This window comes from Rhinopithecus bieti, unplaced genomic scaffold (assembly GCF_001698545.2).
Source record: "Rhinopithecus bieti isolate Rb0 unplaced genomic scaffold, ASM169854v2 scaffold_18126, whole genome shotgun sequence".
Classification (NCBI taxonomy): domain Eukaryota; kingdom Metazoa; phylum Chordata; class Mammalia; order Primates; family Cercopithecidae; genus Rhinopithecus; species Rhinopithecus bieti.
In genome coordinates, this window is record NW_016809277.1 from 576,136 (window position 1) to 595,768 (window position 19,633).

Consider the following 19,633-nt stretch of genomic DNA (forward strand, 5'->3'; position numbering starts at 1 on the left):
CATGCAAATTCAGGAAATACAGAGAACACCACAAAGATACTCCACGAGAAGAGCAAGACCAAGACACACAGTTGTCTGATTCTCCAAGGTTGAAATGAAGGAAAAATTGTTTAGAGCAGCCAGAGAGAAAGGTCAGGTTACCTACAAAGGGAAGTCCATCAGACTAACAGCGCATCTCTTGGCAGAAACCCTACAAGCCAGAAGAGAGTGGGGCCAATACTCAACATTCTTAAAGAAAAGAATTTTCAACCCAGAATTTCATATCAAGCCAAACTAAGCTTCATAAGCAAAGGAGAAATAAAATCCTTTACAGACAAGCAAATGCTAAAGGATTTTGTCACCACCAGGCCTGCCTTACAAGAGCTCCTAAAAGAGGCACTAAATATGGAAAGGAAAGACCACTGCCAGCCACTGCAAAAACACACCAAAATATAAAGACCAATGACACTATGAATAAACTGCATCAATTACTGTGCAAAATAACTAGCCTGCATCATGAAGACAGGATCAAATTCACACATAACAATATTAACCTTAAATGTAAATAGGCTAAATGTCCCCATTAAAAGACACAGACTAGAAAATTGGATGAAGAGTCAAGACCTATCGGTGTGCTGTATTCAGGAGACCCATCTCACATGTGAAGACACACATAGGCCCAAAATAAAGGAATGGAGGAATATTCACCAAGCAAATGGAAAACAAAAATGCAGGGGTTGCAATCCTAGTCTCTGATGAAACAGACTTTAAGCCAACGAAGTTCAAAGAAGATAAAGAATGGCATTACATAATGGTAAAGAGATCCACACAACAAGAAGAGCTATCTTAAACATATATGCACCCAATACAGGAGCACTCAGATTCATAAAGCAAGTTCTTAGAGACCTACAAAGAGACTTAGACTCCCACCCAGTAATAGTGACAGACTTTAATACCCCGCTGTCAATATTAGACAGATCAACGAGACAGAAAATTAACAAGGATATTCAGGACTTGGACTCAGCTCTGGACCAAGTGGACTTAATAGACATCTACAAAACTCTCCACCCCAAATCAACAGAATATACATCCTTCTCAGCACCACATCACACCTATTCTAAAATCAACCACATAATTGGAAGTAATATTCTCTTCAGCAAATGAAAAGAACAGAAATCATAATAGTTTCTCAGATCACAGTGCAATCAAATTAGAATTCAGGATTAAGAAACTCACTCAAAACCACAAAACTACACAAAAACTGAACAACCTGCTCCTGGATGACTACTGTGTAAATAATGAAATTAAGGCAGAAACAAATAAGTTCTTTGAAACCAGTGACAACAAAGGAACAACATATCAGAATCTCTGGGACATAGCTAAAGCAGTTTTAGAAGGGAAATTTATAGTACTAAATGCCCACATCAGAAATCAGGGAAGATCTAAAATCGACACCCTAACATCACAGTTAAAATAACAAGAGAAGCAAGAACAAACAAATTCAAAAGTGAGCAGAAGACAAGAAATAACTAAGATCAGAGCAGAACTGAAAGAGATAGAGACATGAAAAACCCTTCAAAAAAAAAAAAATGAATTCAAGAGCCAGTTTTTTGAAAAGAATAACAAAATAGATAGAACGCAAGCCAGACTATTAAAGAAGAAAACAGAGAAGAATCAAATAGATCCAACAAAAAATGATAAAGGGGATATCACCACTGATCCCACAGAAATACAAACTACCATCAGAGAATACTATAAACACCTCTATGCAAATAAACCAGAAAACCTAGAAGAAATGGAAAAATTCGTGGACACATACACTATCCCAAGACTACATTAGGAAGAAGTCAAAACTCTGAAGTGACAAATAACAAGTTCTGAAATTGAGGCAGTAATTAATAGCCTACCAACGGAAAAAAAAAAAAAAAAAAAAGCCCAGAACCAGACGGATTCACAACCAAATTCTACCAGAGGTACCCAAGAGGAGCTGGTAACATTCCTTCTGAAACTATTCCAAACAATAGAAACATGGGGACTCCTCCCTAACACATTTTATGAGGCCAGCATCATCCTGATACCAAAACTTGGCAGAGACACAACAAAAAAAGATTTCAGGCCAATATCCCTGATGAACATCGATGTGAAAATCCTAGCTCACTAGCAAACCAAAGCAGGCAGCACATAAAAATACTAGCAAACCAAAGCAGGCAGCACATAAAAATCTTATCCACCACGATCAAGTCAGCTTCATCCCTGAGATGCAAGGCTGGTTCAACATATGCAAATCAATAAACATAATCCATCACATAAACAGAACCAATGACAAAAGCCACATGATTATCTCAATAGATGCAGAAAAGGCCTTTGATAAAATTCAACACCCTTTAATGCTAAAAGCACTCAATAAACTGGGTATTGATAAACATATCTCAAAACAATAAGAACCATCAGTAACAAACTCATAGCCAATATCATACTGTATAGGCAAAAGCTAGAAGTATTCCCTTTGACAATTGGTGCAAGACAAAGATGCCCTCTCTCACCACTCCTATTTAACATCATATTGGAAGTTCTGGCCAGGGAAATCAGGCAAGAGAAAGAAATGAAGGGCATTCAAATAGGAATAGAGGAAGTCAACTTCTCTCTGTTTGCAGATGACATGATTGCATATTTAGAAAACCTTGACTCAGCCCCAAAACTCCTCAAGCTGATAAGCAACTTCAGCAAACTCTCAGGATACAAAATTAATTTGCAAAAATCACTAGCATTCCTATACACCAATGATAGAGAGCCTAATCATGAGTGAACTCGCATTCACAATTGCTAAAAAGAAAATAAAATACCTAGGAATCAAACTTAAAAAGGATGTGAAGGACCTCTTCAAGGAGAACTACAAACCACTGCTCAAGGAAATAGGAGAGGACACAAACAAATGGAAAAACATTCCATGTTCATGGATAGGAAGAATCAATATCATGAAAATGGCAATACTGCCCAAATTAATTTATAGATTCAATACTATTCCCATTAAGCTACCATTGACTTTCTTCATAGAACTATAAAAAACTACATTAAATTTCACATGGAACCAAAGAGAGTCTGTATAGCCAAGAAAATGCTAGGCAAAAAGAACAAAGCTGGAGGCATCATGCTACCTGACTTCAAACTATACTACAAGGCTATAGTAACCAAAACAGCAAGGTACTGGTACAAAAACAGATATATAAACCAGTGGAACAGAACAGAGGCTTCAGAAATATCACAACACACCTACAATCATCTGATCTTTGACAAACCTGACAAAAACAAGCAATGGGAAAAGGATTCCCTATTTAATAAATGGTGCTGGGAAAAATGGCTAGGCATACGCAGAAAAGTGAAACTGGACCCCTTACTTAAGCCTTATACAAAAATTAACTCAAGATGGTTTAAAGACTTAAATGGAAGATCTGAAACCACAAAAACTCTAGAAGAAAACCTAGGCAATATTGTTCAGGACATAGGCATGGGCAAAGACTTCATGACTAAAACAACAAAAGCAATGGCAACAAAAGCCAAAATTTACAAATGGGATCTAATTAAACTAAAGAGCTTCTGTGCGGCAAAAGAAACTATCATCAGAGTGAACAGGCAACCTACAGAATGGAAGAAAATTTTTTCAGTCTATCTTTCTGACAAAGGTCTAATATCCAGAATCTACAAGGAATTTGAACAAATTTACAAGAAAAAACAAACAACTTCATCAAAAAGTAGGCAAAAGATATCAACAGACACTACTCAAAAGAAAACATTTATGTGGCCAACAAGCATATGAAGAAAAGCTCATCACCACTGGTCATAAGAGAAATATAAATTAAAACCACAATGAGATACTATCTCATACCACTTAGAATGGTGATCATTAAAAAGTCAGGAAACAACAGATGCTGGAGAGGATCTGGAGAAAGAGAAATGCTTTTACACTGTTGGTGGGAGTGTAAATTAGTTCAATCATTGTGGAAGACAGTGGAGATTCCTCAAGGATCTAGAACCAGAAATACCATTTGACCCAGCAATTGCATTACTGGGTATACACCCAAAGGATTATATATCATTCTACTATAAACACATGCATGCATATGTTTATTGCAGCACTATTCACAATAGCAAAGAGTTGGAACCAACCCAAATGCCCATCAATGGTTGCCTGGATAAAGAAAATGTGGCACATATACATCACAGAATACTATAGAGCCATAAAAAGGAATGAGTTCATGTCCTTTGTGGGGACATGGATGAAGCTAGAAACCATCATTCTTAGCAAACTAACATAGGAACAGAAAACCAAACATCGTATGTTCTCACTCATAAGTGGGAGTTGAACAATGAGAACCCATGGACACAGGGAGGGGAACGTCACACACCTGGTCCTGTCGGGGGTTGGGGACAAGGGAAGAGAGGGCATTACGACAAATACCTAATGCATGAGGGGCTTAAAACCAAGAAGATGGGTTTTAAAACCACCATGGCACATGTATACCTATATAACAAGCCTGCAAGTTCTACGTATGTAACTTGGAACTTAAAGTATAATAATAAATTTTAAAAATCAGACTGTTGAGGAGGAAAAAAATGTGAGTTTCGTGAGTGTCCACAGAAACGTGCAATCCCATCATCATAAGATTATGCCAGAGTGCAGGGGGTCATGAGCAAAGGGAGGCCAAGAGGTTTCTGGGAGTAAAGATTGTTCCCATGGAGGGTCTTTTCTGGACCTACCACTAGAGGTCAGGAAAAACTAACCTACATAGGCAGACAAGCCTTGAAGGCCAACATTGTAGATGAGTCTGTTTAGTAGTGGTTTAAAAATCATGTATTGAGGTGCTATGTAGGAAAATTTCTGACATTCTGAATAATTAAAACTGTGAACAGCAAAAGAAATGAATACCTTCATTTATCTTCACTTTATTAATACTATAAACATGGAAGAAATACAATTTATGTACTTAAGAATAAAGATCTGTTTAAAATTGGCACCAATAAAAAAATAAAAGCTTGAAAAGTGGGAAAAGGTCACACTAATTACACTCAGAAGCTGGGTTTCAATCTATTGATTAAGCCAAAAATATATTGAAGGCAATTTAAAAATAGTGAGCAAGTTTTGAGAATGAAATTTCTATCTACTTCTAAAGTCTTACTATTTAAAATTATATTCAATCATAATTTCTCCAAAAATCAGTGAATTATGATTTTGGCTAAAGACAATATCTTACTTCTTTAAATCCTTCCAAAATCTTGCAATTATATCTGAAATTTAATGATGTATTTAATTACATTATAAATCCACTATCATAATTGCTTACCTATTATGTGTTATTAGGCTAGATGCTGGGTTAATAGAAATAGAATTCAGACATGATTCTTCAGTATCAATTATCTCAGCATTTAATGGAAGTGAGAGTCACATATACAATAGATTATAGTAATATATAAATTGCAATTATTTTTCACAATAAATCTATAAAGTTTTATTCAACCAAAAAAGACTACTTTGAGTTAATATTGTCCCCATAGTACTCTTTGAAAAATCAAAATATTTTATTCTGTTATCTCCCATAAATACAGTAGCAAAATGACCTTTAGTCCTGAGACATAAGACAGCTACTATTTGATGGACTATAAGATGTCAGGTGTGAATATTGTACTAGAATATTTGAGTGAAGTAATTGTAGAGAAATCCTCTGGGCAGGAAAAGAACAAGAGGGAAACAGTATATGCCTAGAGAAAATGGAAGAAAGAAGATAAATCCTATGGGGAACAAAATAAAAATAAAGAGGAAATAAACTTCATATACACTACCCAGGTTTGCCTAAATCCATTTTTTTGTTTTCAAGGAATATAATTTGAATCATCAGCCAACTGAAACTAATTTTTATTTCAGTTGTTTTAAAATTATTGGTAAAATTTTCTGGCTGGGCGCAGTGGTTCATGAATGTAATCCCAGCACTTTGGGAGGCAGATGTGGTGGATCACTTGAGGTCAAGAGTTTGAGACCAGCCTGGCCAACATGGCGAAACCCCAGCTCTACTAAAAATACAAAACTTAGCCAGGCATGGTGGCAAGTGCCTGTAGTCCCAGCTACTTGGGAGGCTGAGGCAGGAGAAAGGCTTGAAGCAGAGGAGGAGGTTACAGTGAGCAGAGATCACACCACTGCACTGCAGCCTTGGTGACAGAGTGACACCTGGTCTCAAAAAAAAAAAAGAAATCATGTTATATTCTTCCAAAATTTGTAGAAATTTAAAATTATTTGCTATTTCTAAATATCAACTTTTTGTAAAATGCTTATTACTATATGTAGACAGTGACACTTAAAATATTACTCATCCAAGTTAAAACAATCTACTTACAATTCTCTGACATTTTGAAGAGAAATATTCCAAAAGACTTAAAATACTTGCTTCCTTTAATTCTGGAGGTACTGATTTGTCCAAGCGTAAAATAATTTTTCGTGAACTTTTACATTGACAGAAACCAATTAGAGCAGTTTTTCGCAAATCAGAAGTGGCTGCATACAAGCAGATTTCTGCAAGAATTACTGTATATATGTAGACTACATTCCAGGCCCAGGAAAAATCATCTACCTCGCAACTTTCTCCCTGAAATAAAATAGATATTCGATCATCAAAGTATGTCTTTGCATATCAATAACTATATAGTGTACTTATAATAATTGTTAAAAGACCATAATAAACTAATATTTCTAAATGTGTTCATTAAAAAATGGGTTTACCATGAGTAGATTGCATAAAATATGGTTCAAAGAATAAAAAATATAGATAGCTAATAATTATATAAAGAACAACTTTACAATTTAATTAGCAGTCAATGGAATGTAAATTAATTCAATGAGATATTATTTTCCATATCATATTCAAAAGGAACCTTTTGATGTACAGCTCAATTCTAGTGTGTGACACTTTCATTTATTGTTTATAGGAATGCAAGAAAGTTATTAATATATCTTATGGAGAAAAGTTTGGACATCTTGCCCCAAAACTTTGAAAGAAACTTCACAGTCTTTCACTTGGTAATTTAATTTTATTAGCCTACTGTAAAGAAATGGAAGTGTTGATAGAGATTTTATGTATGAGAATAACAATTCAACATTACTTATAATTAACTGTGAACAAGTAGAAACAAATTTAATAATCAACAATACAGAAATGTTTCAATAAGTGATCTTACCCCAACCAAATTATAAATTTTAATATTATATAATGAAAATGAAAAATGTTTATGATAAATGGTAACTGTGAATTTGCTTTTATATTTAATTAAATTTATTATTATAAAGTTATGCACATTATATGCCCTAATACAATATACAATTTAAATAGTGGCAAAAATAAAATCTGTTTCTCTTCGGTTCTCTTTTCACATATAAATTAGCAATGTTACCTGATTTTGAACAGACATAATGCTTGAAACAAAATCTCTCACTATGTCCATTAAAGCTTTCAAGCAGGCCATGTTTAATTTGGCAGCCTCCCCAAGGACCAGTAAAGCCAGTACTGAATCCAACCTGAAAATTTTATGGACAAAAGGATAAAGATTGTAATGGAAAATAATAATAATCAACTTTTTAATGTAAAAAAAGGTAATAGGCCAGAGGAAATGCATGTCTGAATTACCAGATATATTTATTTTCAATAAAGATTAGTATTGGTTCTCACTTATTGTGGTAAAAATCCGCAAAGAAGAGACACATTTTGGTAACGTTTGAGTTCGGAGTAGTGCTCTGACAAATCTGAGTAATAAATACTACATATAATCACATTTCTTCATAGATCCTGAACAACAGGCAATCAGGGGCTCTGGTTGTAAAGTACCCCCAAAAACTCACAATAGGTTTTAATGTTTAACCTCTTGCAACTGATTCCGCAGGGTGAATTTCAAGAGAGTGTTTTCTTCTCAAAACAGAGCAATTTTTTAAAAAACAGCCTTCTTGGCCGGGCCGCGGTGGCTTCCAAGCCTTGTACCCCAGCACTTTGGGAGGCCGAGACGGACGTATTTCACGAGTCAGGAGATCGAACCATCCTGGCTAACAACAGTGAAACCCCGTCTCTACTAAAAAAAAATGCAAAAAACTAGCCGGCTAGGTGGTGGGGTGGGCGCCTGTAGTACCCCAGCTACTTCGGAAGGCTGAGCAGGAGAATGCTGTGAACCCGGAGGCGGAGCTTGCATGTGAGCTGAGATCAGGCCCACTGCACTCCAGCCCGGGCCGACAGAGCGACACTCCGCCCTCACAACAACCAAAAACAAACAAACAAAAAAAAAAAAAAACAGCCTTCTTTTAAGAATACTCCAAAGATTCAACACTCTTTGATTTTGGAAAAAGTACAATTTCTCAAATAAAATTATATTCACATGAATATGAAGACTAATTATTATTTTTAAAATATTAAAAAACCTGGGAAATCACACAAGAATTTATATTGTTATAAATGTACATATATTTTGAATGTTTTAAAAATTATATATTTGTGATATTTTTACTTAAATGAAAAATAGTTTGAAAAAGAACTGATAAGAGCTCAAATTAAAAATTACTTCGGTCTATAGCTGTTTACTGTCTTGATTTGTAGGCCATTAATAAATTTAAAAGTTAGTATATTTTACAAGATTATTTGAATTTCACAACGGTGATATTTCAGGCCGATAAGTTCAAGGTCATCATCATTTTCTAAATCAAACCATTCTTATCATGAAAATTAAAGACAATTCTTTATATTAAATAGGGCTTTACAGATATCAATATGCTTTCACATAAATTATTTCATTTGATTTGAAAAACAAGTTTTGACACATTTAAGATTTCTCTAGACCTTTTTTCTTACTAGACAACTGAGCCATAAATAGGTCCGAAGGACTTGTGCAAGTTCCCTTTTTAAACTAGATTAGTTGTAACTCAAGTTTTCTCCCACCAAGAAGTATTTTCTTTCTTGCAATTCTGCTTTTCTAAACCATTACATAAATGTCAATATTTAACCTTAGTGTGGCAGGTGCTGCCTATTGTCCTACCTAATACTAGTTGTTTCCTTTTCTAATGGAACATGAATTTTGTTCAAAACGGCAATATGCTCAATTAAGTTAGCCACCTTAAGATGGAATTCTCTGTATCTTGATTGGAGTAGTGATTACATGAGTGTATACATTTGCCCAAGGTCATAGACCTGTGTACATAAATATATGAAGTTCATTGTATCTAATTTATATTTCAGTAAGTTTGATGTAAAATTGACTGCCTAGACTCCCTTGAAGCTTGGAATAGCCATACAGTGTAGATTTGGTTAATCAGCTAGAAAAGGAAGCATATTATGAAGACTTCCAGGCAAGCTATTATTTTTCTGGTTAAGAAAAAAAAAATTTAATTAAATAACAGGTGTTATTTTTCCCTTTTGCTCATCCTCTTCTTCCTGCTTATAGTGCATATATTCCATGATACCATAAGGCACAGCAGCCTTCTTTCAACAAAGAGGATAAAAATCACCTGCTGTAAAGACAGAAAAGGAAGCTAGAAGAAGCTTGGGTCTTGAAGATTTCCTTAAGTACTCACATCAGCACTGCACTACTTGTCATGTGCAATAAAGAAAACTCTGGTTATGCAATTGTAGTCAGGTTTCTGCCAAATAAAGAAGACGAAATCCTAATTGATGCACTTAATATGATGCTTATGAACATGAACTTTAGAGTCAGAAACATCAAGATGAAATCTTAGCTCTGCCACTAATTAGGCATATGTTATAGGGCAACTTATGTATCCTACCTCTGTCCTAATTTACTTGTCTATAAAGAAAATACAGCAAAACTCACTTTCTAGAGATTATTGTGAGATTTGAATGAAATACTCTATGTAAAACGACAAGGTTCAGAATGCTAAATTGAATTCAATTACAAACATACTATTTCTTTGACATAAAAAAGATATGAGTTTGATAACTTTCTCATTAAAGTCATAGAGTGACTGGAAGGAGAAGTCCTCCAGATGACCACCAAGATGGAAACTAAGTCATTCCCCAGACTACTTATCATTTATACTTCATATTATGGTCAATTGAAAGAGAGGATACTCATAGAGTTCATAAAACTTCTTTTCCCTTGAATATACTTCATAATCAGAAGGTTTTCATTCTTCTTTTCTCTTTTAAGTCTGGAAAATTGTAGCTAACCTAGGATTGAACCATGGATTGAAAAAGATCCACCAGTGTTAGCCACCTACAGTAGAGAAATGCTTCACCAGAAACACACTATTTTCAATTAATGCTGCTGATCACAAAATTGTCTGTGAATGAAAATGCTTTCATCAAAAACAGAAACATCAATACTTATAAACTACAGTTTGTCAAAACAAAAGTAAAATTGAAAATCAATGCACATAGAAAGTAATTCAAATTGGATTAGGCTAGAAATTTCCATACAGCACTAGCTTCTTTGTGAATTCATTATAATACAGAAAGTCTCAAGTATCAGCATATTGACTTGGTTTTACATTGCCGTGAAATTAAAGTTGTACAAAATAATACATAACTATTATAGATTTGCTCTAATTTTGTAAATAAAGAAACTGAGCCAGAGTTTTACTGGCTTGTCTAAAATAATGATATAGACATACACACATGCACACATTTATAGAAGTTAGAAACATCAGCATTTAAAAGTTTTCCTAGATTCTTCTTACTCCTCTATATCCATTTCCTCAATTAGAAGATTTTAATGTTTAAATGAAATTAAAATGTCTAAGTAGCAACCCTTGCCAACTTATTTCAACACTGCAACAGATATTCCAGAAAGCATTGACAATGTCAAAAATCCACATGATGCCGAAAACAGAATGAGACATCACTAATAATAGCAACTTACAACGAATTTCCATAAACCATAAAGTTGATGAAGCTAAAGCAATAAGGAACAACCACATGCCACTTCTTGAAACACAGCAACCTTGTTTTCCCAAAAAAAGTAAGAGAAAAAACATTTTTTAAAAATAATAATCTCTACTGTTTACCCTGTTTTGCATGGAATCAGAGAAAGTGCAGTCAATCCTTTATCTTGAGGTACTGATTTTTTTTAAGTAGTGAGAGTATTATTCCTGGGTTCATTCTCATCTCTCCATATTTATTCAGAGATGGTAACATCCTGGTAATGAAAAGAGTAGTATACAGTGCCTATAGGCATGTGGGATGGGAGAACGCCGGAAGGAGGAAGATAAAATTGGAATACAGAAGTGCATTTTTTCCTCACAGGTAAACTATCAAAGAGTAAGGAGTACACAGGAAGCTGCCTGATCATTTTACACATTGAGGGTTGTAATTTTTACCAACTTTGTCATGAATGCTGTGAACACAAACCTCTTATTTAAAAATATCATTTTTATATATTTCTCCTGGTTCTAGAATAAGTAACTGGAAAGTGAAGAAGAGGGACCTATACAAGACCGAGGAAAATAGATTACAGCAAAGGCTAAAGAGAATATTAGTCTCAGTACTCAGAGAGGGTCATAATTCTGAAAATGATTTCTTATAGGAACTAGAAGTTATTTTTATAAGACATGTAGGCATCTTTAATAAAGCCCAGGAATAATAAACCACAATAAAAAGCCTTGATGCTTAGATGAAAGGTAGTAGAGTAAGATAAGAGATTGCAAAGAAATTAAAATGTAAAAATATAATTAAAATCCATAGTTGAGGAAGTTAACTACAGAAATAACAGAGAAAAGTCTTTCATAATTTAGAGGAAAATGTGGAAAGCATACCTATTACTATGTAAGTACAGAAGGAAGGAAGGAAGGAAGGAAGGAAGGAAGGAAGGAAGGAAGGAAGGAAGGAAGGAAGGTAGGTGAGTGAGTGAAGGGACGGAGAAAAATTTTAAGTTATGAAGTAAATGGGGGCCAACTAAAGAAAATATTTCTAATAACAAAAGTCCAAAATTTAATGCAGTTATCCATGAGAAATATATGGGTTTTCCCATCATAATGTAAAAAATAAAAATAAATTTAAAAAACCCTAAGCACCAGATAGGCAGAAGTTGGGAACACATATGAACTATGAGTAGTCAATACAACACCTTGAAAAAATGTAGACCATCAGCCATAGTATTTGTGCAAAGCTTCTCAAAGTGAAGTTTCTCTCTAGGTAAAGCACAGGATTTGCCTCAACAGGCTCCTAACTTGGACAAGAAAGGGTGCCAGTTAACTCCTGCCTAGTAAATCACAAAAAGGTTCCTAAAAAATTCTGGACTGAAAATTAAACAGATTAAAAAAAAGAGGACTGATGACTTTGAATATCTCATCATAACTGTGTTAGGAAACAGCATAACAACATTTAGAGATTTGAAGGAGGAATTAAACAAAAAATAAACACTGTAATCATAGAAGTCTATTACCAGACAAAATGTACATCATACTTTTTAGGGAAAAAATAAATGGTGATAAATGTTATAGCTAGTAAAGGTTTGTATATAAGCATGGCCTTACCTAATATAATAAGCAATCAAAAAACATATTTATAAATTTATTCAAGCTAAGAAAGAAATGAATAGTATTGAACAGTTTAAGAAAGGAAAATCCTAGTGTTAAATGGCTGCAGGTGAGTAGAATAGGTAAGTTTTAATAAATAAAAATAATTTTACAAATATGACCAAATAATTAAATGCAGATATATAAATCATTCTTTAAGGAGAAGATAGAACATTTGAAATAATTAGTTAACTATAATGTTATCAGAACTTAAGATTATATTAACAGACTAGGAAGGGGAGAATTCGTGTAAATAAATTTGTCTTGGTCTTTACTGCACATGGAGAAGAGGGCAGTCAGCATTTCATTCTTGATTTTTACTACTTAGGGAAACTAGTTTACGAATAAATTTACTTTGCCATTGCCTGATTTTTTTTACTCAGAAAAGATGGATGACAAAAATGTAGGCTTTAGCCTGTCTGTTAAAAGGATTTTTCTCCTGTTTACAGGACTTCATTCTTCGAGTTCCAGGGAAGCTGGTGTGGGAGAGTGAAGGGATGGAGCCTCAGACAAGTAATGACTGCCCTCTCATCAGGGAAGGCAGAGGTGGGGCACTAATTGTTTTCCTCCACCCAGACCCATCAGGCTTTTCTGGCTATTGATTGGTTGGTGGTAATTAATCCTACTAGCAGAATCTTTCAGTCATCATTTTTGTTTTAATTTTTTTCAACATAATGGCAATTTATGAGACACTGATTGGGGTTGCAGCCTCTGTTATCACGTAAAATAGTTCTTATTAAATAATTTTAAGCTGGAGAGTGTTGTAGTCACAGTTATGCTATAGCCCTGGCAGCATAGTATATGACAGATTGTTGAGGGGAAGAACGTAAGGCAAGGAGACAAGTTAAAAAGCTACAATAGTCAAGAGACAGTAAGAGCCCAAACCAAGGTCATGAGAGTGGGAACAGAGAGCAGGGGAACACTTTTGAAGTGTAGTTAATGTACGTACAACACTGTCAGATCCTGAACTGGATGGAGAAAGTGAGATGGAGAAGATAAGATGTCTGATTTGGTTAGCTGGAGGAAAGGGCATGACAATGTGTACTGAGGTAGAAATTCAGGAGGCAGGAGCTGGGGGAAAAATTAGTTCAAATATGAACTGGCAGGACATGGAAGGGAAGAACTACAGTCTAATAGGTGTTTTTCATATTACTTATCTCATTTAAACCTTTCAAAAGCTCTTTGAGGTAGCTGTTATCTCGATACAACTGCTAAACAGACCCTGGGGTTCACAGGGGTGAAGCGACATTCAAAATTACACAGGAAGCAAAACACAAGACTAAAATTCACGTCTTCTGGTTTCAGGTTGCATTGCTTTTTTGCTGTACAATAATGTAGCAGCATATATAGTGGGTATAGTGGGTATTTACCTGATACAGACTAAGTTATAATTGGCTCCAGGGATCAAAGGATCAATAAGAAATCCAAGAAATGAATCAAGAAGCATCAAGGAAATAAACAAACAACGAGAATCTACATTGACATTTCAGTTCATAAGAAATGAAGGAGTATTGATGCAAACTTTTATTTGAATGGTCTAGGTTAGACCATCACATGGACATTATAATTAGCAGGATCAAGGATATAAATAATGTGGATATCAGTGATCTAACTGAAAAGGAAGTGCCTTGCCACCCACACAAAGCAGTGAATTCCTTGTTTCATTCATTTCGATGCAAACATAAACACTGTATGTCTGGAAAACACTTGCCATGTTCAAGACAGTTTTAAATTGTCAAGCTTGTTTTGGAATACACTTATGGAGCACATTAAATCAGTTATTTTGTGTTGGAAGATACAATTTTATGTCATACTGCTTGAATGAAATGCCATACTGCCTTTCTCAGCAGTCTTCATTGGCTAATAATTCAATTATAAACACAATTCATTATTTTCATGTTAGATTAGAAAGCCTTTTGCGTTGACTTGAGCTATCTCCCCAGAGCAAATGGTGCCGTTTATAAAAGGCCAAACCACAGGGTGGAGCATTGAGAGTATGAAGCATCATATAAAATTTAACTGCATTAAATGGAAATCTGCCTTCCAGCAAGCTGCTTATCTCCAGCTATGGGCAGATAAAGGCCAATGCATGGCAGCTGGGAGGGGGTTCCTGCAGTCTCTTTTTCTTTACTTCATCAGGTTTTATAATTTATTGTCTTCAGTGTATTCTTTCCCCAGATTTTCCCTGTCCCCCAGCGAGGCTGCTCTAATTCTGTGATTGCCTTCCTTGAGTCCTTTTGTGGATTCTGAACCTGCTCTTTTCCAGGCTCAGCTGAAACCATTTGCTTCTATTTGTTTCTTTTTGTATTGTAGGATCTTTATAAAAGGGGTTATAAGAAGTCATGCAGGGAGATACATGATGAATTATCTACTGACCAATAGCATCAGAAATGGGCAGATGAGTACATTTCACTTTCATGGGCACAAGCACAAGCAATTTTTGCCACTATAAATAAAATTTCTTCAGATACTTCAGTTGAATGGTCTATTTGCTTTCTAAATCTCAGAACATTTGTTCAACATTATGTTACTTTCCTGAGATGTACGGCAAATGAAATTGCTCAGGTTACTCCTGCTAATGGTCACTGGCATTGAATTTTAGGTGTTAAACCAGAGGTGTCTTCCACCAAGTGTCACAATTTTCAGACTATTTGGTCCAGCAAATCCTGATGAAGTCTTAATGTATCATCAGGGCCTGGTGCCTCAATATTTGTTTTTCATTCTAAATGCATGCAGTTCATTTTCTTAATTTTTTGCATGTACCCAGTGGTATCTTAGGAGTACATGAGACCAATATTAAAGATTCCCTAGAAATATCAAATCATTTCTGGTTTTATTTTGGTAATTATATTACAGTGTATATTGTTTATTTGGAGTAACGGCCTCTTCACACCTATATAGGCCTTTATATAAATAAATATTTTGTAAGGAGAAAAGCTGATTTTAAAGTATTTGTTATAATGTTACAATTAACAGAATAGTTAGTCAAATTGCTAACCTAAAAACACAATTAGTTCTTTTAATGGTCAATATTTTGTTGCCTAGAGCCAACTAATTTAAAAAAATTTAAATCTTTTCCTTAAAATAAAAAAAAAAATAAATATAAAAAATAGAATCAAAATCATTTGGTAGTACTGTTTTAGGCAATTATTGTTTTCCTTTCTGTTATGAGCAGTCATTGTGTTTTTCACTTTACTCCTCTGTTAACTGAGCATTGTCTAAATACTGCTATCCCCTTCTTCACTTGATAATTTCCAAAATATTCTCTCAGAAAAAGAAAAGTCAGGATTCAGTGACAGGCTGTCTCAAAGCAGTTATCTGCTTAACAATGCAACTAGCATGACAGTTGAATGATACATTGGAGAGAGTGCTATATCAAAACTCTTAAAATCTGGTTCCACTCATCAATAAGCCTAATAAACTTGGCCTCAGTTTCTTTATTTTTAAAATAAAAATAGTTTTGTATTGTCTCGAATGCCCTACATTTATAAAATACTAAGTATTTTTTTTCCAGTCCGGGCGACAGAGCGAGACTCCACCTCAAAAAAAAAAAAAAAAGTATTTTTTTAAAACTGGTTCATCAAAGTTTGCAACCTTAAACACAAATCATTAGCAAGTTAAATTAAATAGATGTGGATGCAATATAGCAAAATCTAAAAATCGGTTAAAGAAAGAGTTGAATTCCACCATTCGATATTCGTAATCAGCTACATTTATTGTTTTGGCAATCATTTAAACTTGTTTATCTGGTAATTATTAGATTACTTTTAAATAAATTTGACAAAGTCACACAACATTTATTTTAGATGTTAAAATGCAATTTTAGTTGTGTTATAAATACAGTTAAGAGTTTTCCAAGAGCTTAAGTAGTTCTAGTCGTTTGTCATTTTGAAAAACAAATTAAATATTTGAATCTACTACAACTTACTTTCTATCATTAAAAAGGGTCTGAAAGAATCACAACTTCCAGAATAACCTAACTGGCACCAGTGAGAACCTCTAAATTTTGTTTTTAGGAATTCTGTATTAAAATATACTAAGTAAAATTATATTAAGTGCTATTTGTAGTAAATATAATCTATTTGCATTTTAGTTTCATATTTATAAATACTATTCTTTATTTTTAAAATGTAAAAAATACAGCAATCTTTGTCAAACTGCAATACTCATTAGGTGTCTCCCATCACACTATGAGACAGAACAAATTATTGATGAACTCTAATCTAAAGTATTTTTAAGGAAATTAGGTAAACTTTAAGCCATTATCCAAAAATCTTTACTTAATCTGGAATCCCACAAACTTCCAAATACAAGTGGGAAAATAACTTTTGTCCATAAAGAATGTTCCAGACTTTTAGAAGGGTCTGCAGTTGATTCTGAGGGACTTAGAATTTACATATACAAAGGCCTTTGGTGTAGAATGGGCTGCCAGAGGCTGAAAACCAGGAACTAATTAAATAAATATATATGGCAATTGCATTTTCAACTTGGCATGGTATTACAAGTTATTACTATTTTTATATTCATTGAAAAATAATTCAAAACTGTGATCTTCTTTAAATATTGGAAAGGAGTGCCCTCTGATCAATTTCCTCAGAAATACTCCTCACAATAAAGGTCATATATTGCAAGCCTGCAACTAACATTATCCTCAATGGTGAAAAGTTGAAATTGTCTCTCTAAAATCAGGAACAAGACAAGAATGCTCACTCTCACCACTTCTATGTAACATAATACTAAAAGTCCTAGCCAGAGCAATTAGGCAAGAAAAAGAAAAAAAAGTCATCCAAACAGGAAAGGAAAAAGTAAAACTGTCTTTGTTTGCTGATCAAATGATCTTATATATATAGAAAACCCTAAAATGTCTACAAAAGCAACCTAAAAGACTGTTAGAACGTTAAATGAATTCAGTAAAATTGAAATTTGCAGGTGATAAAATCAACATATTAAAATCAATAGCACTGCTATATACTAATGACAGAATATCTGAAGAAGATATTATGAAAACAGTCTCATTTACAATAGCAAAAAATAAAATACTTAGGAATAAATTGAGCCAAGGAAGTAAAAAATCTGTACACTGAAAAATCTAAAATATTGATGAAAAAATTAAAGCCTAAGCAATTAAATGGGAAGATATTCCATGTTCATGGGTTGGAAAAATTAATGTTGATAAAATGTCCGTACTACCCAAAGTGATTTACAGATTCAATGCAGTTCATATCAAAATTGTAATGTTATTCTTCACAGAAACAGAAAAATAATTTAAATTTGTATGAAACCACAAAATTCTCTGAATATCCAAAGCAATCCTGAGCAAAAAGAGAAAAAGCTGGAAACATCACACTACCGGATTTTAAAGTGTATTACAAAGCTATAATAATCAAAACAGCATGGCAGTAGCAACAGACACATTTGCCAAAGTGACAGAACAGAAAGACCAGAATTAAATTCATGCATTTATGGTCAATTGATTTTTGATAGTTACCAAGAATACACAATAGGGAAAAAATAATCTCTTCAATATATGGTTTTGGGAGAACTGAACATCCACAAGCAGAATTAAATTAGCCCCTTCTCTCACACAATATAGTAAAGTTAACTCAAAATGGATTAAAGTATACTTTAATTACAAAATGAAATATTAACAAAATAAAGAGAGAACCCACATATTTAAAGAAAATATATACAAACTATACATTTTTAACCCACATATTTAAAGAAAATATGTGCAAACTACACATTTGGTAAAGGGTTAATATATAAAATATGGAAGAAACTGAAACAACTTAATAACAAGAAAACAAATAGCCCAATGAAAAAAATGGGTAAAGGACCTGGACAGACATTTCTCAAAAGAAGGCATGCTAATGGCCAACAGATATATGAAAAATGTGCTCAGCATCACTAATCATAAGGGAAATGCAAAGTAAAACCACAACGACATATCACCTCGCACCTGTTAGAATGGCTATTATCAAAAAGATGAAAGATAACAGATGTTGATGAGGATGTTCAGTAAAGGGAATCCTTTTACATTATTGATGTAATAACAGCATGGAGATTCCTCAAAAATTGAAAATAGAACTACCATATGATCTAACAATCTCACTTCTACGTATATATCCCAAAAAGTGAACTCAGTATGTTGAAGAGATAACTGAACTATGTTCATTGCAGCATTATTCACAATAGCCAAGATATAATCAACCTACGTGTCCACTGACTGATGAATAAAGTATGGTATATATATACACAATGGAATACTATCCAGTCTTTAAAAAGAAGAAAGTTCTGTCATTTATAAAAACATGAATGGACATTGAGGCATTATGCTAAATGAAATAAGCATTGTACAGAAAGATAAATACTGCATAATCTCACTTGTATGTGGAATCTATAAAAGCCAAACTTGTAGAACTAGATAGTAGAATGGTGTAAGGCTTGGGATGGAGTGTAAGGAAGATGGGGAAAAGAGATGTCAGTCAAAGAGTGCAAAGTTTCAGTTAGACAGGAGGAATGAGTTCTAGTGATCTATTGCACAGCATTGTGACTATGATTAAAAAAAGTATTTCAAAAATGGTAATAGAGTAAATTTTAATTGTTCTTACCACCAAAAATTGATAAGGATGTGAGGTGATGGATATGTTAACAAGCTTGACTTACTCATTCCACAAGATATACACATATCCTAACATATCATTGTACCTCATAAATATATAAAATTATTATTTGTCAATTTAAAAAATCTTTCCTACACTGAACTCATGCCGAAACTATGACTCTTCTTTTTCTCATCTTAAATTAACATATGTACAGGAGAAAACTAGTATTTGTCAGTCAAGATTTATTTTTGGCTGGGTGCAGTGGCTCACACCTCTAATCCCAGAACTTTGGGAGGCTGAGGCAGCCAGGTCACTTGAAGTCAAAAGTTGGAGACCAGAGATCAGGCTAGGCAACATGGCAAGACCCTGTCTCTACTAAAAAATTTAAAAAAGAAAGAAAAAAAAAGACACCTATAAAAATAGCCAGCATGGTGGTGTATGCCTGTGGTCCCACCTACTTGGGAGGCTGAGCTGGGAGGATCACTTGAGCCCCAGGGAT

At 34.0% G+C, this 19,633-nt stretch overlaps 1 protein-coding gene across 1 annotated transcript in view; it reads right to left on the reverse strand.

The window, feature by feature from the left end:
* TMEM232 (transmembrane protein 232) overlaps positions 1-19,633 on the reverse strand; it is a 260,718-nt gene that overhangs the window by 189,356 nt on the left and 51,729 nt on the right. The window contains 3 exon segments of the mRNA XM_017889055.1: positions 70-81; positions 6,374-6,611; positions 7,414-7,537. Coding sequence (XP_017744544.1) covers positions 70-81; positions 6,374-6,611; positions 7,414-7,537 — 374 coding nt within the window.